Source organism: Argiope bruennichi, chromosome 8, assembly GCF_947563725.1.
Source record: "Argiope bruennichi chromosome 8, qqArgBrue1.1, whole genome shotgun sequence".
Taxonomy (NCBI): Eukaryota; Metazoa; Arthropoda; class Arachnida; order Araneae; family Araneidae; genus Argiope; species Argiope bruennichi.
The window spans coordinates 11,289,647-11,313,147 of NC_079158.1; the positions used below are offsets into that span (position 1 = coordinate 11,289,647).

Sequence of the window (23,501 nt, forward strand, 5' to 3'; positions counted from 1 at the left end):
TAAGTACTGGAAATGTGATGATTCAAAATAATGTAGGAATGTTTATGAGTGCACGTGCGTTACTGGATGTCGGTAGTATGAGTCATTTCATTTCAAAACGGTTAGCAGATAAACTTAATTTGAAAAAAGAAAGACAAAACATTTTGGTTTCTGGACTAAATCAATCTTCTTCTGTTATTAACTGGATCGTAAAAACGAAAATTTCGAACGTAAGCAGAAGCTTTGAAAAGGGAATTGAGCTATTGGTAGTACCGCATATAACAGATTGTATCCCCTCCAAACAATTTGACATTGATACGCTAGAATTAGATAGTTTCAATTTAGCGGATACTGAGTTTCAATGAACCTGGAGAGGTGGATATTTTATTAGGTGCCCAAATATTCTATGAACTTTTAAGATCGGGTCAAATTAGATTTCCCGGAACAGACATTGTTTTTCAAAATACTGTGTTTGGGTTTGTTGCTACTGGAAGTGTTCCAATAGAAAATGAAACTGCTGTTCATTGTGGGTTGGTAATAGAAGATTTGGATGCAAATTTAAGGAAATTTTGGGAAATTGAAGATGTTGAGGGGGATAAATTACGAAATGATGAGAGTTTAATATGTGAAGATCATTTCATGAAAACACATTTCAGAAATGACGATGGAAGCTATATTGTTAAAATGCCGTTTAAAATAGACCCCCCATGTTTAGGCGAGTCAAAAAGCATTGCTACTAAAAGATTTAAATCACTTTGGCAACGTTTGAAGAGAGAACCAGAGTATAGGCAACTATACAGCGAATTTTTAACTGAGTATGAGAATTTGGGGCATATGCAGGCAACTTGCGAAACTCCAAGGTATATTATGCCTCATCATGGCGTTTTTAGGCCAGAAAGTAGTGCTACAAAATTACGCGTTGTTTTTAACGCATCAGAGGCAACGTCATCTGGACAATCGCTTAATGATAATTTGTATTCAGGATCTGTTGTCCAAGATGATTTGTTTGCTATTTTGTTGAGGTTTCGAAAACATTCTATAGTTTTCACCGCCGATATAAAAGAGATGTATCGTCAAATTTGGATACATCCAGATCAGTGTGATTTACAATGTATTTTATGGAAGGATTTAGAGGAAGAGAAATTACGTGTATTTAAGTTGCTCACTGTTACCTACGGAACCAAATGCGCTCCTTACTTGGCGACCAGAGTACTAAAACAAATATGCTGTGATGAACAGAACAACTATCCTTTAGCCGCTGCTGCTGGCAAAGATTTTTACGTCGACGATATACTCAGTGGTACCGAGGATTTATCTTCTGCCATTGAACTACAAAACCAGTTAATACAATTGTTAAAATCAGCTGGTATGGAGCTTCACAAATGGAGCTCAAATAATCCTGTTTTGTTACAAAATGTCCCACATCGGACCGAGAATACAATTTCGATAACCCCAACTCAGCAACTTTAAAAACTTTGGGATTACAATTGAATCCTGAAAAGGATACATTTAGTTTTAGTGTTCAAAAAATTGTGAGACCTGCAACAAAAAGAACAATGCTATCGAACATATCCAGATTGTTTGATCCTTTGGGCCTCTTAGGACCTTTGATAATCACAGCGAAAATGTTCTTGCAGAAGTTGTGGATTTTGAGAATTGATTGGGACGATGAAGTTCCCTTACACTTAAATAGAGAGTGGGAAAAATTTAGTTCTGAATTGAGTCAATTGAAAAATGTAAACATAGATCGTCATGTGTTATGTTCTAAAGTTCTGAAAGTAGACCTGATAGGCTTCGGAGATGCTTCGAAAAATGCATATGGTTGTGCTGTCTACACCAGGTCTTTGTCAAGGTCTGGTGAGATAAAGGTGTCACTCTTATGCAGCAAATCTCGAGTGGCTCCCATCAAAGAAATTAGTATCCCACGTTTGGAGCTGTGTGCAGCGGATCTGCTTTCCAAGCTTACCGTTAAGGTTCTGTCATCCTTGCAACTAGACATTGATGGAGTACATTTGTACTCGGACTCCACTGTGGTGCTTGCTTGGATCAAAACTCCACCTACATCGTTGAAAACTTTTGTTGCTAATCGAGTCACTAGGATTCAAGAGAAGAACTTCCAATGGCATTATGTAAATACTGCTGAGAATCCTGCGGACTTGATATCACGGAGAGTTTTCCCTTCAAAGATCCAACAGTTGGACATTTGGTGGAATGGACCGTCTTTTCTTTCATCTAGTAGCTGGCCAAACTTCAATGACGATCCTGGTGTCTCAGATGATGAATATCTTCTTGAGGTGAAAAGAACTGGTAAGAACTCTGAACTGAATAATGATCCTATGATTAATCTTTCCATTTGTAATAATCCTTGTTTTTTACAGTGTATATTAGATATAAGTAATAATTATAGTAAAATTGTTCGTATTTTAAGTTATGTTTTCAGGTTTGTCAAGAACCTAAAAGAAGCAATGAAGATAACAGGTCCACTGAATGCTGAGGAATTAAACTATGCAGATTTTTAATTAAAAATGTCCAAATCCAAGAGTTTGCCAAAGACGTCAGTAGTCTCCAAAAACACCACTGTGTGCCTCCTGGTAGTAAATTAAAAACTTTGAATCCTTTCTTGGATTCTAAAGGATTGTTAAGAGTCGGAGGACGGTTGAGTAATAGTAATTTTAATTTTAATAAAAAGCATCAAATAATTTTGCCAAAAGGCCACAGATTAACTCTAATTATAATAGAACATTTCTTAATAAATAGGTCTTTAACCTCTTTGAATGAGCCTGATTTGACAAATTTAAAAGAAAGTCATCTCAAGAAATGGCAAAAGGTAACTAGACTTGTACAATATATGTGGAAATTTTGGCATCGTAATTATTTAAGTCAGTTACAACAGAGATCTAAATGGATGTTTGACAAAAATAATGTAAAATTAGGAGATTTAGTGTTATTAATTGAAGATAATTTGCCTTGTTATAAATGGGCTATGGGTAGGATAATTAAAATTTATTATGGTGATGATAAGAAAATTCGTGTTGTTAAGATTAAAACACAGTCTAGTACTTGTAAAAGAGCCATTTCTAAAATTTGTGTATTGCCTATGGAACATAATTAATTTGTAATATTTAATGTTGAAATTTGTAAGTTTTGATTGTTATTTCTTAAAGATGTTGATTATTATGTATATTGTGTATTTTTTACTAGCTTTGTGTAAAAGTTGTAATATTGTTTATGTCATTGAACATTGTAATCTCTTGAAACCTTGGGGTTTCAAGGTGGGGAGTATGTTACAGCTTCACGCCGATAGATGGCGTATCTGTCGAATACAAAGTTCCTGTTAATTCTTTTTTGTATGAGAACGTAGTGTGTGTAAGAACGATTCTGTGAGAGAGACGAGGCATCCAACTGTGAGAGGTGTCCTAATCTGTAACAGTCTACATGAAGTGGCACAAAAAATGTGTCCGAAAATAAAATGGTGTTCACCAGAAAGAAATGAGTAATTATTTGAAGAGAATTACACATATAATTAAAATATTTCTTCTTTATTTTTCAACAAGGGAAGAAAATCGAGTGATTAAATATTTGACGAGACAATGACAATTTTCCTTTAAATTTCTTTGAAACAATGACATTTGATGTTGAAAATTATATAAGAAATAATTTTTAAAAATCATTAAAATTCAGAAAATATTTGTACGACTATTAAATGGATATAATTCAAAAGACAATTTTTTGAATTTCAAAGTGATATAAAAATTAATTTGGGATAATCATATTTTTGAAATTATCTCAGAAATGCACACAAGTGTCTGTCGCTTATTTTTTAAATTAGATAACTATTTTTAAAAATCATACCTAATTTCACAGTCTCATTCTCTAGAGTAAATCTGTAGGTAAAACAAACTGTCTTGTAGACCATCAATGGACACCCATATGTTATTAATTTTTTTATTATTGTTAGTAGAAAATAGCTGATATTTCACACTGAAAGTATTAACTGCGTAAATATCTACCGCTTAAAGGCAATAAACTCGGAAACGCAAAACATAAGAACAGGTCTACATTAAACTGCTTGTATTTCTTTTCTATTTAAGCAACATTTCAAACTTTTTACGAAGATAAATAAAAATCATATATCTAATGAAAATAATAATTTGAGAAGGCATTTTGACGAAACCTCTAATTTAGAGGCAATGCTCAGAGAAATATAATTCTTAAGATTGTATCTTCATTAAGTTTCTTATAGTTCTTTTCCCTTTAAATATTAGTTCTTTTATTTATACATTGTGAATTATTTTTATACATAAATCAAAATCACACAGTAAATAAGAATGATAATTTGAATAGAGAGAATTTTTGTTTTTAACCCAAAAATTTTCTTTATTCTCTTTGCTTCAAAGTATTTTACATGAGTGTATATTGGTTTTCTCTGCTAATAATAAAGGTAATTTTGTATATGCAGTTTGACATCCACAAATGCAAATTTCCATTGAATCAATAAAGTTTAGCACATATATACTTTAAAGGGTGAAAATGTGAATGTAAAAGTTTTTTCATTTTAGTTAGAGTTTTCAATAATAAAGAACTAAATTATTTTTGGACTTAATAACTTTTAAATCATTACGGCATAAAAATGATTTTGCGCTATCTTAAAACTTAAAAAATTAATTTTTCAGAGGCATCAACTTCGTTGTCTTCTTTGAAAATATTATTGCAATTTTTTTGCGATATTACCTTTTATTATTGTGATGAAATTTTATTTCATGTCCAATGTTTTATCAAAATTTTATTTACGCACCATTTACATTGTTAAGCCCTAAGTAAAAAGAATGTATTCCCTTGCGATTAATTTAAAAGAATCTTTTAATATCCAATTTGATTCAAAATTATATATAAATAATAACTGATATAGATAACTACTGGAATGATGTGGATAACTACTGGACTAACTCTTAACTACTGGATTTAACGTTTGAAAACAAATCTGTGTTGTTTATTGTAAATGCATTCGTAATTTTTAAAAAATGTAATGGAGTTTCATCTAAAATAATTTTTTCCTTTAAAAGTCATCTAGAATATATACAGAAGGCAACGTATGGAGTTTTTAAATTTAAAAAATCAGATTAAATGACTTTCATAAAATACTTATTTCCGTCCGTATTCATGATTCTTCTGAGAACTTCTTTTTCATAAGCAAGAAATGATACAGCCACGAATCAACGCTATTGCATCTCTGGGCAGTTAGTCACATAGTAGAGTTTTACAGACAGATTTAACAGATATTGGTTCAAGATCCCCAACCGTAGAGACAAATTTGGCAACTTGGGAATGGATTTTACGACTTTGGGAACAAAAATGAAGATACTTGAATATACAGGATCTCGGCGATATTTTTATTAGAAGCTAAGATACGAAATCATTCTAAACTCTTGATGAAGGTCACGGGAACTATAAAAGAAAATACACGAGGAGCAGTAATGTAATTTCTGCCTTTGGAGTGCTGATTTCCAGTGAATTCTTCCTGAGGGCGTTGTGCTGTTGCGGTTACCCAAGGTCCGCAATTTTAAGAGCTTAAAGATTGGATGAGAAAATTAAGAAATTATGTATCTAAACTATCTCAAAGAAGTAACAATAAAAGAAGCTTGCACAAAAGTAGTGCAAGTTGCATGAAACGATAAAATTCTTTGCTCGCAATTATGTATAGTAATAAACTTTCCTCAGGAATAACGCATTTCAGTAACGAGGAGAAGTTTGAAATGTTGATAATTTATGTTACATGTAATTGTAAAGTTTGCTGGGCTGCATATTAATGCAAATGTCGTTTTCCAAACTCCCGACATCCTCCTAGAAAATACATTTACAGACTAATGCAACGATTGCAAATTACATTGACTCATCACCATTTTGTGTGCATTTAGTTCATCAAAAAGCCTCACAAATTATTTTGTTTTCAACTTCTTATTTTTCGTCTTGTTTCTTATACTTTCTGTATATCATTGAAGTTTTACATGCACAGTATTTTCATGTAACTGCTTTCCAACTAATCTATCAAATGGTAAAATAACTGTGGCATAAATCCGCACCTATTACTGTAGTTATCAGTTCATTCGCTTCGCTTCCTCATCGACTTCGCTACCTGAGGTGTGGAATATGTTCATCTCCCTCCCCTTCTTTCTTTCTTGCTGGACAACGAAAGGCCGTCAAGGAATCTCTCAATGAAGCATAGTATCAAAGCCGCAACTCTACTGCACAGAAACTCTCGAACTCGGGGGGGGGGGGGGAGTTAAATTCGAATGCATTCCTACTCCACAAGTTTTTGCTTTTATTCTCTTTTTTTTTTGTGTGTGTGTGTGGGAATTTGTTCCGAATTGCAATTTTTGGATTATCACATTTCTATCAAGGTTTAGTTTTCAAGCCCTGAATTTATGACTAAAGAAATGGACTGCAAGCTGGTTTACCAATGTGAATATTATTCGCATACTTGTTCTCCACCTACCCACCAAGTCGATACTATGAATTGGAATCATCTTATATATTTTTTGCAATAGTTTGCTTTACTAGACAAAATGTCAGGTTGCGATTTACGCTTTAATCTGGCTGCGTAATTTTAAATTATGGATGAATTTAAAAAGCTTTGTCGAGACTGAAGATAAGATATGTGAAGAAAATTTTATTGCATTACTGCTGTGGTGTAAAAAATAAGATTAAAAAAAACCTTGAACAAAACCACAGTAAATGAAATGCGTAGCAATGGGGTCAATTCACGGTGACGTGTCATCTACCAAACAAACCGTTTCTGTTCAATTTTCAACCGTTCTGCGCATGTCGTGATGTCTGCCGATAACGTTGATGGAACCATCGTATAGTAAATACTACGCTAGCCGATCAATTATTAAAAACTTATGATTTTTTTAAAAAAAGATATTATTTTGAATGATTAAATCCAAATTTTCATAGTTATATAATTTTATTTCTTATATTAAAATTTTAATTAGTATTTTCAATGGAATTATTGTTTTTGCATAATTAATTAACATCGCTTTTTAATTCGTTTGGTGCCGCTTTATTCTTTCCTTCCCCATATCCCTTCCTTTTTTATCCAAAGGTAACATTTTGACAAATGACTATGGCAGTGTTTTTGAAAAATTACATGTGTTCTTTTTTACTTATTATTTAAATATTATTGAATGTTGAATCTTGTGAATATAATTCTTTTTAAAAATAATTATTACTCTTAGATCAGTTAATATTTTAAAGCTTACCAATCAAATTATTACATTTTTTTCTTATGTAATTATTTTTATTAATATTGAGACTTTGATGTTTTCAGTTTGCTCATAGGGAAGAACATGAAACTCAAATTAGTATATATTGAATAAATTAAGTTTATAATTTCAAATTATGAAATATAAAAGGCATAGATACCTTTTTTTAAATCTATGCAACTTATGAATCAGTTATTTCATTTTAATTTGTAGAAATCTTTAAAGGAAAACAAACAAAATCACATTTTCATAATTTTTATTTACACATTACAAAAAAATATATAGATAAAATATATATGATAATTATTTGGAAAAATAGGATCAAATGGATGTTTTAATACACTCACTAATTCAAAAAAAAAAACTATTTACTATTTCTCAACATTTATTTTTCTAGACACTTAGAAATAATATAAACACAGTATTACAAGAATGTCAATGCAAATGATGAAATCAGTTTTATTCAACAAAAATATCCTAGATACTAAACGACATTTTTTTTTATCACCAATAAAAACATAATGTTGAACAATATACTTTTAAAGCAAAACATTTATGAATATTTTTTAATGCTAAAGTTACATTGATAAAAATTACATTGAAAGAATATCATAAAATAAAACAAAAACATATAATACAGTAAATTTAATAAACAAGAATAAGGTCATGATAAATATATATATATAGAGAGAGAGAATTAAAATAGGATATAAAGAGTAGTTGAAAGAAACCCTTTTATGCTTTTACAGAATTTTATAATTCAAGATTAATATGTTAAAGAAATAGAAAGAAAAAAAAAGAAGAGTCCAATATTTTCTGGAATGAATATCTTTCTTTCTTACAGAATCTTGAAGTTCTTGTAGCTCATTTTGCAAATTGCTGATCCTGTCGATTATTTCAGAAAAAGTAATAGTCTGGGAAGAAGCAGAGTACATTCCACTGAAATCAGAATTCATATAATTTTGCTTAGTAATCAATTCTCTTGCATTTATATACTTAATTAAAAACATGTGTTTTCAAAACTTAAATATATATATATATATATAGCATTCAATTTATCAAATTAAGAGCACTTTTAATAAAATGCATCAATTATATATATATTATAACAGTCAATAAGAAAATTGGATTTTCAGTAGTTAGTAAAGGATTCACTTACTAAATAAATCTTTAAGAAATTTATTCCCTTCCACCTAAGTTTAGCATTGTAGCAGCTGTTATTTTTGTAACAGGAATTTGTTTACTTACATTAATTAAATTTAGATAAAATTTTGTAGAAAAATGCAATGTAATATTCGTGTAAACAATTTAAAACCTTCTAAGCATATTCGAAATTATCAGAAATTTCATCAAATGCGAATAAAGTAAATTAGAAATGCACTCATGTTTTTGATGGCAAATCGCTTACCGATTTCTTTTTCTTCGAAGAGTTTTTCTAACAAATTACTGGAACAGCTATATTTAATAAATGGGCACACACTGAATGAATTCTTCAAAATGATTGGAGCATATCACCGACTTCGAAGGCTTGAAAAAATCTGTACCAAAGCTATCAACCCAAGTCAGGATTGTTGAAAAGAAAATAAGAAAACATTTTATCATGACAGTCACTCTTGTGTTTCGCATTAAAGCATGCATCCATCAGAACACCAGTATTTCCTCTGTTAACACATAATAAGAGCAAAGAAAATGACTCAAACATTATAACTTCAAATGTAAACAAAAAAATCCGCTTCATACTTGGAGGAGAGCGTTAATGGCAGACTACTCGACGAAAGCGGTGCGGATGAAACTTAAATGCCATGCGCAAGAAGTACATGACATGTGACTTTTACGTCACATGAATTGACCCCATTATGCGCATGATTCTCCTTCATACATACTCACACTCTGAATTATTTACTAAGCTAAACACTATTCGCTGGAATTCTACGAGCTGTAAGAGAGGGCATCAGCCCGGTTCATTTGAAAGCTAAAATAAGAAGTTGGGAAAAAATATGTTATTAAGGAATAAAATACAAGAAAATTCAAATATCAGTTAAGCCTCAAAAGAGATGATCTCTCATGTCAAAGAAAAGAACAACAACAACAACAACAAAAACACTAATTTAAAAAAATTTCTAAGAAAACGCCGCAACTTCTTTTGTGGAAATATTTGCTTATGTCATTCAATTCTCTACTCCTCTGGGAAAATGGTGAGCAGAAGAGTTTTATTTTTGGAACCTAAAACCGACAGTGATAAAGACTTCTTAAAAAAATAAGAAATTTACATCTTCACTCTCGATAGCTCAGAGTAAAAGTGAAGGATAGATCTACTAGATCCAGAAATTATAACAAGAGCTTGCAAATGTTATTTGAGACAGGAAGAAATCGTTCTTCCTGTTAGATATCAGTGCTGTTTCATCTTCTTAAAGCCCCTGTACCCTAAAGTAGAAACTGCCGTTATGTAAGCTGACAAAGCTGCGCATGGCGCCAATTGCTAGATGTTTACGTTACGTGTAATCTATTCAATTGAAGATGCTGTCGCTAACATTCCTTCACTTTCTTAGTTGATAATTTACTATGTGTGTTGCTATATAAATAAATGATTTTAAGTTTTGCAATATGTGCTGCTTAAATCTCCAACACCTGTGATATAAATAGATGTATCAGAATATATAAAATAAAAGATATTTAAATTTAAGAGATAAAATAAAATAGAATATATAAAATAAAAATATTTATATTTAAAGATATAAAAAAATTAGAAAAATAAGCACAATGAACTGAATGGTGTTAGACTTCTAAAATACTATGAGCTATATGTTTTTGAAAATTAGAAACCCCCCAAAAAATATTCACTGAGGAAGTTATTAAGACCAAGATAAAGGAAATATTTAAATGAAATTTGTAGCAATCTTTAATCTAAGCGAACCAACTGGCTGTTAAAGGCGGATCGTGAATGTTATGAATCAGCTGTGAATTAATAATTTATGAAATACAAAATCATGTACAAGTAAGTATAGAAAAATTTCTAATCATATATAATAAAAATGTTAACTTTGCCTGTGTAAATAAAATAGAAATACCACAATTTTGGTTCTCTGAAAAAATCGAAACTACTGAATAGATTTTTTTTTCGAATTTTGCTCAGAAATTATTTAAAACAAAAGAAAGAAGTTAGCAAATGCTTCGGAGCAATTAATTAAGTAATTAATTTTTATTCCTCCCGATTGACCAAGCAATCAACCTGACTGCACTCAAGGTTTGTTGTGCAAACTGGATTTGAAATAACTGAGACAAGAAAAAAGAGGTTTAAATAAGATTTATTAAAATTAATATAAAAAAATTATTTTTTTAAACATGAAAATTAGCTTGAAGTTTCTTGTTGCTTAAAAACCGATTCAAAACCTGCTTTCTACGATAGAAGGAAATTGAAATTCGGTATTAAAAATGATTTCTTTCATACTACAAATTGCAAACACATATTTCAAGTCTCATTTATAACATTAAACTAAATTTTGTATTAGTCTTTAAAAAATATTAATGATTTATTGAAAAAAATCAGCTTACTGCGAATTTTAGAAATTGATTGGGAAGATATCTAATTTTTGCAAGAGTCTACAAGATAATAAAATTCTTTGGTACAACAGATTTTTTCCCTTAAAATTAAGTAAAGATGCAGACAATTATGTACATTATAATATTATTTTATAAAAAGATCTCTTATATTAAAAAATATAAATTCAATAAAAGTGCTTAATTTACACCAAAGTTTAATATTTCGTAATTATTGTACGCCAGTGCTGGGCAAGGCATTATCAGGGATAACAGATTTATTAGAAAGTATGCCAGAAAGTTTTAAGGAAACCACTCTCGCTATTGCTCAAATATTTAAATTCCAAAAGAAGCGGGTTTTTTTCATACGATTGAAACCAAATTTTGATACAACACTGCAATTTTTGACTCCTATTTACATACCAAATCATACCGCAACTTATATACCATACATTACCAAATCATAAAAATTACAAGCCAAATTTAATATATATAAGTCATTGTGAGTTGTCAAGTTTACATGCTTCTGAAAGTACAGACCGACAGACGGTCAACCCCTTGTTGGATTTGACTCAAAATTTGACACAATAGATGTAAAACCTATGAATCGAATTTTATCCATTTCGTTCTCTCCGTTTTGTAGTTATCATGATAATTTAGATTCGAACAACCGGACAGGCAGACTTCCTCTGAATGGACTCAAGATTTGATACAGATTAGGTGCAAAGAACATACACCAAATTTCATCCAACTCACTCAAAGCGTTTTTGAATGATCTTTGTCACAGACAGACAGGTGTAATGCCAAAAATGTGTTTTTTCAAAACTAGAGATTTGTTAAAATCTCGAGTTCGAATTTTTTGACAATTTCAATAATTTCTCTATACTTCGTGTGCAAAAATGAAACGATCAAATGACTTAAATTTGACAATTCAAATGTGTTGATTTTTTATCAAATTTTGGACCAAATCGATGAAAAGCAGAAGTATAAAGATTGTCTTTATAAACTTTTTTCCATTCATCTTCAATTAAATTGAATTATCTGCTTAAATATTTATTTTTCCCCAGCATGTGACCACTCATACCAAAAAAAAATTACACGTGTGGTGGTATGTAGATTATTATGATCCATGCAGGAAGCAATAGGACGAATGTTTTTAGGAACATTTCTTTTAATAATCACATTCACACACTAAACAAGCACAAAGACAAGACATTCACGCGCGTGGCTTCACAGTTCAGCATCACATCTCATTCTAATTACAATCGCAATGCACTGTGGGATGACATATGGGATGGCCTAATCAGGCATCGCCATCTAGTATCCGAAAGAGAAGATAAGAATAATGCAACTGCTACACACATATTTTTATTATTACACTTAACTATATTAGAACATTCATAGCTATATTAGCCTTTTTATTAGCAATTTTATTATTACATAAATTATATTAGCATTCCATTCATGACCATAATGAGGGCCTTTATCTATGGACTTAGTATCAAAAATTGAAGAAGGAGAAACGAATCTTGATCTTGTGTAGAATATTCGGAATATTCGATCTAATCACCTGGATAAGGATTGGTGTACGTTGGATGTTACATTTCCAAAAATTTTATTCTAAAAGGAATAGTCTATTTTAAAAGTAATGACTGAAAAAAACAAAACACCCCTCAATTTAAATCTTATTTCCCTTCAAATAAACAATTTCTCCTATGCAAGACCAGTGAAATCTTTTCTCCGCAGCAATTAAACAGACAAATGCAGTTCATATACTTGTAAATATTTATCTATTAAGTCTTCACACAACGATGGCCATTTTTATAAATATTTAATATAAGCAATACAGTATATTAGATTACAAACTTAATTCCTTGTGAGCTATAAATTAATATATAATAAGGTAGAGGTAGAACTCTCTTATGCATAAAGATTTTTTTTTAAGATAAAGATTTATTTGTTGTTAAAGATAAATAAGATAAAGATTTTATTGTTGTTAATGCTACCCGATATTTTTAAATAGAACAATTCAAAAATGAATTATAGAGCTTTTTAAGTTTGATTTAAAGGTGAATATTTGATATGTTTTTCATTCTTACATTTTTATGTGACAGTAAGACTAAAAAGATGAGAATTTACTGCATGAGCCAAAATAGCATATAATATAAATTTCAGTTGGCTTAGCGAAAAATGGTTTGATCTGACTTACCATCTTTAATTTCTCCATTTATCAAAAGAAACAGCATATCTGAGACTGCCTGGTATGAGCTCTGAATAACGCGCAAATGATCTTCAATATTTTTGCTGAAAATGTGACTTTTGCCAAGAAATGTGTCGCGGTATAGCGGTTGTGACGAGTAATAACAGATGATGTCACAATGTGACATTTTTTCCAGGTGTCTCGTTGCTTCAACAAGGCTAATATATTTCTTGGCAAAAGTAACGTTTTACGTAAATATTTTGTGGAAAATGTACTCGAACTCCTTTCTCTTAAAATTTCTTTGTTTTTTTAAATTTCATTCATGCACTTCCAAGTTATTACTTGCTGCTTAATTTTCCTGTAAACAGTACTTTAATCCAGAAAACAGATACTTCACTTAAAAATGATTATCATGCTTTAAAATTTGTCAAAAGAAAAGTAATCGGATATTCTATTTTGATGAAATCTAGTAACTTATTCTGAAAAACTTTTCTTAGAAATCATCTTTTATTTTCTTTCAAGTCTTTGTTACCGACATGACAGCGTTTGAAGACTTGAAAGTCACTATCCCTATTTGATGCCCCACTTCTGGTGTCTGAAGGGGCTCTTTTATTGGATTGGGCTGTTCTCACTACTTTGGGGGTTTGCCAAAAGAATTCAACTCATTCGAATAACTACGCTACAGTTCAGGAATAGTTTTAATTGTTGTTTTTATAACGATGCAGAATTTTCTTTTTCATATATTATTAGCATAAAGCTAAGGGTGCGTTGAAAGATAAGCATAAATCTTCAATAATAGTGAAAGATGAAAAAAAATTCTTATATTTAATTCATATTGAAATAAACCCGGGTTGAACCAATATAAAACCCCACGACCAGTTATTAAGTATTTAATAGTTCATTTCATTTCAATATAATTAAAGTAAACAAGCTTAGCTGAAATACAACTAGACCTTGATATTAAAAAATATGTATTCGATTTTCCGTGACTTACAAATATCACTTTTATATAATATTGATTTATTTGAGTATAAATATCTTTATACTACATATTAAGTTTTAATATTCATATGTGAATATTTTTCATGTGTAAAAGTATATTTTTGCAGTTAATTTATAAAATTAGAGTTTTTTTATAAGTCCGATTACAAAATGATATGATACAGAGAATATATTTTTTAGAAAATTCAGCTCACAATACTTCCCCCCACTTCCGATAGATTTTTGAAAGAGAAACATAATTTTAATGGCTGAAACTATTATTAATGAAATGAGAATAGAAACTGAGAAAAAAATGCCTCTGATTTGCTTGTTTATATTTGTAATTCCAACAGTCGACGACATCAGCAATGCCTAGGCAATAATGATATCAATTCGTAGATTCTTATATTCAATTTCTGATTTGTGCAAAGTAATTTCAACAATACAGTTTTGATGTATATTAACAACTAGAAGCCTCAAGCGATCAGTGGTTCACTGAAACTACTTTTAAATAAACCATTTAGATAAATTCCATGTTCATAATTACGCAAATTGTCTGTCAAAAGCAATATTATTTAAAATACCTTATTTAAGTTTTTTTTTATCTTTTTGATGGGACATTCCTATAACATCATAGAGTATTAAAAATATAAATATCTGGTTCACCTATCTTCGAAATTTGGCGACATTGTAACTTCATGTTTATCTTTTTCAGAGTTCCTACATTTTTAATATTAAACAGAATCTTTTTCATCTTTAACTTTCATCAATGGCAAAAAAATCACGCGGTCGGATAGTTAATGAAACAATGAAAACAGTTTGAATATTAAAGCAACAATGCAATTTATTGCAAGAAATTAAACAAAAAAAATTTCTTTTTTTTTAAAAATGCCAAAGTTTAGAAAAATTTTGAACGATTGTTAAATGGTTATCATTAAAAAGACTTTTTTAAATATTTGAATGGTGCAAAATTTATTTTTACTCAATAATATTTTCTGCGATGATTGGGGATAAACGCCAAAGTTTTGCTTAATCTTTAATTAATTAAATTTTTAATAAAAATTTCAAAAATTACTCAGAAATGCTCATTTTCTCTCAAGGTATACATGTGCCAAATGTGGTAGCCGTGGGTCAAACGGTCTAGCTTGTCGAGCGCCGACACACACACATTCATCTTTATTATTACTATTGATTTTTTATTCAAAATTATGCAGTAATCATATGCATAAGAAATATTTTTGTGTTTGTGCTCTTTTTTTATATCACTTTCTTTCTTTTTTTAATGCCACGTATGTTACACCGTTTTTAGAAATAATTTCACAAGATCGAAGTATAGAAGTGCATCTTTATTTCAAATAGATCGTAATAGATTATGAATTATACTGAATATCCATAAACATAAACAGACAACACATATATCAGAAATATTTTCCTGCAAAATTAGCTATTATATTTTCATGCATAAAATTATGCTTAACTTTTTCTATTGAAAAAGCTTTATTAACTATTTCTTTTTAAGAAAAAAATAAGATCTTAAAATTTTAGAAATGGCCTGCTAGATTTTCTTCATGAAATGACGTGAACGAAAATAGAATTTAATGAAAAATTTGTAAAAATAAACATAAATCTTCTTTTTAAATTAAAACTTTAATTAATTTAAATATCTTTTGAAAAACGCCTGATTTTTTTCAAAATTTATTGAAATTATTAAACTGAATATTTATAGAGGCAGGTAATTTTCAACTGAAATTTTTAGTAGGAACAACCTCAGTAAAAACAGAAAATTTTTTGTTTAGAGATTTTTCTTAAATGGAACATAGTTCTTATGGTATTTTTCCTGCTAAATACTGTTAGGAGTCGAACTATATTATACTATTGTAATCAGTTAATGTCCGATCTTTTAAACTACAAGCATAGGCGCAATGCTTTTTTAAATCGTATAATATAGCATAAATTATCGTTCTATTTGAAGTCCGCACATTTTTTTGACCCTTGTCTGTCAAATTTCTTGCTGCTTTAATTTATGTTCTACAAATAAAATAAGAAAAAGGTTTGCAGCCATAATTCTTTCAAGAAACGGGAGGGAGCATTGTGAAAATCAATTACTTGCTTTTGAAATGATTCCGCATTAATGCAAAACCAGATCTGAACGAGCGTCTCAAGATTTCATTGCCCAGAAAAATTCAAGATCACGTGAATCATCCAGTTAATGACTCCTGGAATTCGGGGGACCGTCTCTCTCTTACACGAGATGAACAATGCGGCAGCGAAAATGGAGTCGAATCGTTGACTTCCCTTGACTCGGTCACAAACCGAAAGGGATCGGAAAAGAAAGATGGAATTATTTTTAGTTGGCCCGGTCCCTCTCCGGGGAGAAAAGGATGTAACCTAAATAGAGGAGGCAATGGGAGAAAAGTGGTGGAAGCAGATTCCAAAGCAAGCTGCCGTACGTCTGACCCAAAAATGGAACGAAGACGGAGGACGTCATCCCGTTCTCTTTCCCCCTTTCATTACGAAGACACCCTTCTCCTCCTCCGTTCTATTTGTTCTTAGATGTTGGCAAGTGTTTTGCTCTGTTTAGGAAAGGATTGCTCTCCCCCCGCCCCTGGCCCACCTGAATCCTCCAATCGGAGCAGACCTTCCGATTTGCATCCTTCAAACACAGGGCATTGAGACATTTGATAGCCTAGGTTTATAAGAGCCCTCGGCCGTTCCTCCACCGCAGAATAGCTCTCGAACGTGTAAGTGTCTTACCTATCTCTCTTGTGTGTTGTGTGTGGATATACGCTGCGAATTCAAGGAAGATTTGCAATCCTTCCTCACTGATTGGATTATCTTGTGCTTCTTCATCCATCACTCTGTATACACCTTTACCTCATATCCCACTTAATAAATCCAACCTTCACACTCCTGACACCCAAACACCACCCCTGTGTGAGAATTATTTCCTCAATAGTGATTACCAATACAATAACCTATTAGATTCCTCGTATCTCTATAAGATCTTTTTGAAATTTCCACTAACAATTCTGAATTAGTTTGCATCAATGCTTTTTGGCAATAGTTATTTATCCCAGAATGTAATATAATGGTTTAATACTTTTTATATTTCAACCTTCTTTAAATTTTAAACGCCTTTCTTAACCTATGCCTTTTCTTCAATTGTTGTAACTTGCCTGATGGTAATCGAGGCGACATTATTCATCTTAATTCCAAATTCTCCTTTTTTAATATTTTAGTTCAGCTATTGTAATCCTTGATTAGAAAATTTTCACATTCCCTATCTTCCTAAAAAATTATAATTTTTTTACCTTTTGTTTTATATTTATTTAGTAAGTGATCTGAAAATTTGTGAATTAAGATAGAACGGACTGCTTTATTAATTATCAAAGATTTATTCTTATCAAATTTTAATTAATGCATGTTAATTGCTGATACCATACTTTTAAAATGGAGAGAGAGGCTTTAGTTAGAAACCTTCTATCTTGTTAAGTTATATAGGTTTAATTTAATTGATGAAATTAAGGCATTTTTTATTAAACGAAAATTTAACAAAGTATAAAACCATAAAGATCATAATTTTAAATACGTCAGAGTTTAAAACTAAACCGATTATAGTAATAATTTAGATAAAAGAAATCCAACTTTTATGGTAAACTCTTAATAAGTAATTTTTTGAATAAAAAAATGATAATTTAGAAAAAAGTGCGAAAATAACGCTATTATTCCGCGTCCGTATTGAGGAATTTATGATTTACTTAACGCATTTTCTCTTCCTGAAATGTATGGAATTTAAATTTTAAGTTTTTAATCTTTAATCAAATTTTTAAAAATCATTGTTTAAAATCTTAACTTTTCATTACAAAATTAATCATGGTTTTATATTCCATTAATCTGTTTATTTGATAATTTTTTAAATCCATAACTTAATCGTGGATCAAGGCCCTATGCAGTAAACGCGGGCACATTAAACTTGTGAGAAATTCCGAAAACAACTAAATTTTTTAGTAGGAAACTCTTAAACTGACAAAATATGGCAGTGAATCACATGATATTTATCTTCGGTGTTTACTTTTAACTCTCTTTTTTTGTAATTTTAATGCCTTAATATGATCAAGTGAGGACATATAGCGGAACAGTTTTCTTTTCATATCAATTTCCTTCCATATAAATTTTTTTTTAAAGAAATCAAGAATTAGAAGTGTTTTTCCCATTATCTCCGTCTGCATGCTTGTGGAACTGTTCTTCCAACATTCATGAAGAGATTATGCCCTTGAATTTTTGATTTCATGCTATAACAGGTTTTCTCATTGTTTTCCAGAACGAGGGTTAAGGGCTGTTCTGGTCGTTCTGTTGGTGGAAGTGCGTTCAGTTTTCTTCTCAATCCTCAACCTCAACTAAAAATCAAAAATGGCAGCTGAAGATCCAGATCCCAGTCCTTACCTTTTCGTTTCTATGGAACAGAAACGAAAGGATCAAACCAAACCATACGATGGCAAGAAAATGGTCTGGGTTGTTGATGAGAAGGAAGGATACGTTCTCGGTCTCATCAAGGAAACCAAAGGAGACATGTGCACCGTCGAAATCGAAGGTCAAGAGGTGAGTCCCAATAAAATGACATCTTATTCTGCAAGGAAAATGAGTGCAGTGTATGCCAAGTGTCTATTATTTAAATTGTATCATTCACTTAAATACACTAGAAAACTATTAAATACAAAATATAATTAATAACTGAGTTGATTATATTAGGTCCTAAAGAATATAAGAGATAATTATATGTTTAATGCACAGTTAAATGAACTTAATACACAGTTAAATGCTCTCTACATATTTAGAGAGAACAATCGAATGCAGCATATACAAAACAATAAATTAAACTCTCAAGCGTCTTAAAAAATCTAGTTAACAAAATGTTACAATTACAGAGCAGCTAACTAAAATTATTGTTCTGAAGGCATTAAAAGAAACAGAGCGAATACCAACTATTTTATTGAAAATGAGATGTCTTCAAAGATAGCTAGGTGTAATATAGACCAAAAAGCTCATGAATTATATTATGTTTAGAAAGAATGATAATATAAAATGAAGTAACGGTGGACGAACATAAATATGGAAAGTACCGAGAAAAACCATACAAAATTTCAATTGCTTTTGTTTTCAGTCCTAGTGTAAGTAAATAATCCACAAATAGCTTTGGTTTTTTCAAAACTTATTAGTATTATGTAAACAGTTGCTTTCCGAAACAATTTATTAGAATAAAAGTTATCTGAAAATTTAAGAATATTTATTAATTTTGATTTCAAAAATATTAAGATTTTAAAATCAGATTTAAATATATAAGTATATATGCGATGTGCTGAAAACAAAACTCTATTGTAAGTTACTAAAAAGCTCTGAAAAATATTTGTTAGTCTGGGGAATAATTTTAATCTGAATTCATTGAATTGACTTATTCTTTAATTGTTATGCAACTGAAAATTGCTAAAATAATTATTTTCTTCATAAACATTTTTAATATAAAAATGATTCTTTGAAATGTCTGGGAAGAGGTGAAGTATTGTTTAAAGAACATAATAGATGGAGAGCCATTACGTGGCAAGATTTCAACAAAATTTTTATTCAAATAACATTGCAAAAAAGATGATATGAATGTTATAAAAAACTTTTCTCTTCATTGTTATATAAGAATGCACATTTTGGAACTTTTAATTGTTTAAATTGTTAAATTGTTGCTTTTCCTAGTTATATAAATTATTTCTAATTTATATGAGTACCTAAGAATGCAAAATTATTTTTGAAGTATAGTAGAAATCTGACATATTTTGTTACCTTCTTTTAATTTTCCAACAATTTATTTAAGAAACTATCTACATCAATAATTACTGTTCATGAAATTATTCGAGAAAATGTTGGTTCAAATAACAAATTGTTAAATTTTAAAGGTTTCTAGAATCGTTTGAAAATTCAATAATACTTTTCACTATATCAATTTTTTAATTGCTTAAATTATTTTTAGTTCTATCAAATTTTAACTTTTTTCTATGATATGAGTGATATATTTTCATACTCATCTTTCAGAAATAAAATCTACTCAATTAATTTATGCAAAGAAAGATACTTAACCAATAATTTATATAGATCAGTTACAATGTTTGTAAATCAACATATTTTACTTATTTATAAAAGTGAATGAAAAAATATTTATTATACTCGATTTTTCCAAACGATTTAATTGATTTTTTTCCATTTCAGAACCGAGTTGTTAAGAAGGATTTACTGCAACAAGTTAACCCTCCAAAGTATGAAAAAGCTGAAGATATGTCTAACTTGACTTACCTAAATGATGCTTCTGTATTGCACAACTTGAGACAACGTTACTATGCTCAGCTTATCTACGTAAGTACGACTTCTTTGAAAATAAAATGGTCAATTTTGAGATGCATCGAAAATCAATTAAATATCAAAGTAACATTATAAAAAATATTAAAATAACTAAGTGAAATGGAAAAATGAAACGAAATTGTAAAATGCATGTCAAAAATTTTATTTAAAATTAAACTACAGATAAGAATAAATTGTAGACAATGCACATTTTGTTTTTCTTGGAAAATATTAAATAAAATGATCTAAAGAAAGGATTACAGTTTTAGAGTAAAAAATTATGTTGATTGGTATATTAATTTTAAGATAATTTTGCGCAAAATAAATTATTACTAATTGTGAAAGAGCTTGAAAATGTGCTAATTAAAGTGAATAAGTTGGATATTTTCTATTTTCCTTAGAATATTTTTTGAAATAAAGAATAACAATTTTTACAAAATAAAAAAGATATTCTGTTAAAGTATTATATTAATTTCACAGTAATTTTATAAGACCAGTTAAAATTAAAAACGAACTAAACCAAATAGAAAAAAAGTTGGGCCAAAAATAGAAATGTTAACTAAATCCAGAGGGTTTATCAGAAAAAATCAACCAAATTTTCAAAGAGTTTAATATCGGGGGGGGGATACTTACCTCCATTCATTTATATACTTAAAATACTCACTTTTTCGCTTTTCAATAACTGGAAGAAAAAAATAAAATAAAATGATGAATTATTAAGTAATTTAGCTGCAGTAATTTAAGTTTCAAATTAATAGAGTACATAAAACTTATTTTCAGTACACTATTAACATTTAATCCTCATTGTACTGCCTTTTTTTTAATGTTTCAAAACTAACAGTGGAAGTAATTTTTTTCCATCTCTTTTTCTTTTGCAGACTTATTCTGGCCTTTTCTGCGTAGCCATCAATCCCTACAAAAGATTCCCCATTTACACCCCTCGTTGCATGGCCATGTACAGAGGCAAGAGGCGTACTGAGGTGCCTCCTCACTTGTTTGCCATCTCTGACGGTGCCTACATGGCTATGTTGGCAAGTAAGTACAACAAATGCAAATCAAAACATGTAATCACGCAATAAATAGACGCATTGTTCCTAGTAGAATACAGGAATCAATGCTAAATCAATATATCTTTCGTATAAAATAAACACTTATTAAAAAAAAGCTTTAAAGTCACGATTCTTCGTTTATTTTTGCCTGCAGTTGTAATTATAAAACCACAGCACGAGGAAAAAAATGTTTTGACTTAAGTCAACTTGATGTCAAAGAAGGCATTATTTCTTACTTTCAAAGCATTCTTATTTACATTCGGTTCTGACTCCTCCATTTTTTTTAAATAAAGAAAACAATAAAATGTGTATAAATTAATAAAGAGCATTGTATTCGAAATCTTTTTAAGGCATTTTTTTTTCCTTTTTGGACTTTTATCTGTAGTACCGTATACACATATTGCTATTCGGTCATTATTTATCTTTTGTAAAATTAAGATTTCTGCTCAGCCTCCCTCCTTGGCTAGATAGGACAAAACAAATAATCAAGAGATAGCAAATGATCATTTTTCATAATTCACATATTATTTCAAACAACAGGATGTGCTGTTACTATAAAGCCCATGATCGATTATATTTCTTCACACGTATTCATTATTTTCCGACTGTTTGTTGTTAACATCTCTGTAGGTTAGACTTTGCCACTTTCATCAAGAAATTTCATAAATTCGTAAAAAAGGCATGCTTTTGCTTCGACAAGCTTTCTAGTACGAATTTAAGGCTGCATACCTCAATTCATAATATTTCAAAATCTTTGCTAGCCTCTCTTTCTAAATGCAACAAAAAGATTCTTCACAGTTTGATAGTTATATAAATCATCAAATATATGACAATTAAATTCTTCAACAAGTGGAATATAAGTTAGTCCCACTTGCACATGTCTTGGCATTAATATTCTTTAGAGTTTTCTTAAGAGAAAATTGAACAATAGAAAGCATTTATATAATTATTCTTAAAACTCATTGAAAAATTGTAGGTCAAGCTCAGAGTTGTTGCTTTCAAAATCTGTAAATTTATAGATTTAGAAGATTTCAAATTGCAAAAAGCGTATAAAATCTTTCCTGTTATAAATCCAACAAGATCTAGAGCATCCGTGATTTTTTTACATGCGGTTCTGAAAATAACTTTAGAATTGACGACTCAACGGCCTTCGAGAGATTTATGCCTGCTTTTTTTTTTTTTTGAAAAAAAAAATCCGAATGATTTCTAGAACACTTGAGGAAGAAAGAAAGAAGAGCCTGCCAAAAAGATGATAGGGGTGCGTCCCATTCACAATACCATTTTAAGGTCGGGAAGAATACCATTCAGGTGCCAAAGGAACGGATTATTTTCCTGTCATTATTTTTAGCCCTTTTGGCACTCGCTCCAAGATAATTCTTTCATTCTTCTTTTCATGACCGCGTCTTCCATCAATGTTATTTAATCACGCGCAGCTATTTAGGTCAAAAGTATCTAATGGTTTCAGTTTCTGCAACTTTGTTTCATGTCAAACGAAATCAAACAATGACTTCTTATTTTTTGAGCTTTCAGATTTTAATTAGCTTAATAAAAGATAAACATGCGCTTTAGTTCACTAACAGTTAGATAAAGATTCGATCTATATTATACTACTGAAAATATCAAAATGCAAATGTGCAAAATAATAATAGTAAAATAAAGGTCACGCTTATAGAAATTGTGCAGAATTTAAGCTTATTGTTCAGAATGGACCTCATAATTTTGAATCCCTGATAGAGGTTTGGTTTAGTTATATTAACGTCCCGTTTGAAGCAACACTAGGAATATTTTGGGACGGACCTCGTCATTTTGAACCGCGGTCAGATGACGAGGACGACACCTGAGCTGGCACCCCCCTCTCCACACCAGCGGGAGGACGTTTGGTCATGACGGATTTAACGTGCAACAGACCCCCTTACACGACGTTTCTTCGGTGAAATCGGGTCTCGAACCTGAAACCCTCCGGTTCCGAAGCCAAGGCCTTACCCCCAGGGCACTGCGTCCCATCCTTGATAGAGAACTAGAACAACATACCACTGCACCACATCAATGGAAGGACAAGTATGATAGATATAACGTACGAGATTCTTTCGTGAGCACGGGTTTGAGAGTCCT

The 23,501-nt window shown here is 30.4% G+C and overlaps 2 protein-coding genes across 9 annotated transcripts in view; both read left to right on the top strand.

The window, feature by feature from the left end:
* The window catches only part of LOC129981468 (uncharacterized), a 33,849-nt gene extending 32,400 nt beyond the window's left edge, over positions 1 to 1,449 (top strand). The window contains exon 2 of the mRNA XM_056092315.1: positions 371 to 1,449. Coding sequence (XP_055948290.1) covers positions 371 to 1,449 — 1,079 coding nt within the window. The remainder of the gene's footprint in view (positions 1 to 370) is intronic.
* Positions 1,450 to 16,552: 15,103 nt separating this feature from the next.
* Positions 16,553 to 23,501, top strand: part of LOC129981640 (myosin heavy chain, muscle-like) — a 35,392-nt gene continuing 28,443 nt past the window's right edge. For 7 of the 8 annotated variants that reach the window (XM_056092559.1, XM_056092560.1, XM_056092562.1 and 4 more), the window contains exons 1-4: positions 16,553 to 16,700; positions 18,281 to 18,558; positions 20,212 to 20,355; positions 21,219 to 21,375. In XM_056092559.1, coding sequence (XP_055948534.1) covers positions 18,370 to 18,558; positions 20,212 to 20,355; positions 21,219 to 21,375 — 490 coding nt within the window. In that variant the 5' untranslated portion in view covers positions 16,553 to 16,700; positions 18,281 to 18,369. Of the gene's footprint in view, positions 16,701 to 16,800; positions 16,820 to 18,280; positions 18,559 to 20,211; positions 20,356 to 21,218; positions 21,376 to 23,501 lie in introns of those variants that run through there. The other variant, XM_056092563.1, reaches the window with a different exon arrangement.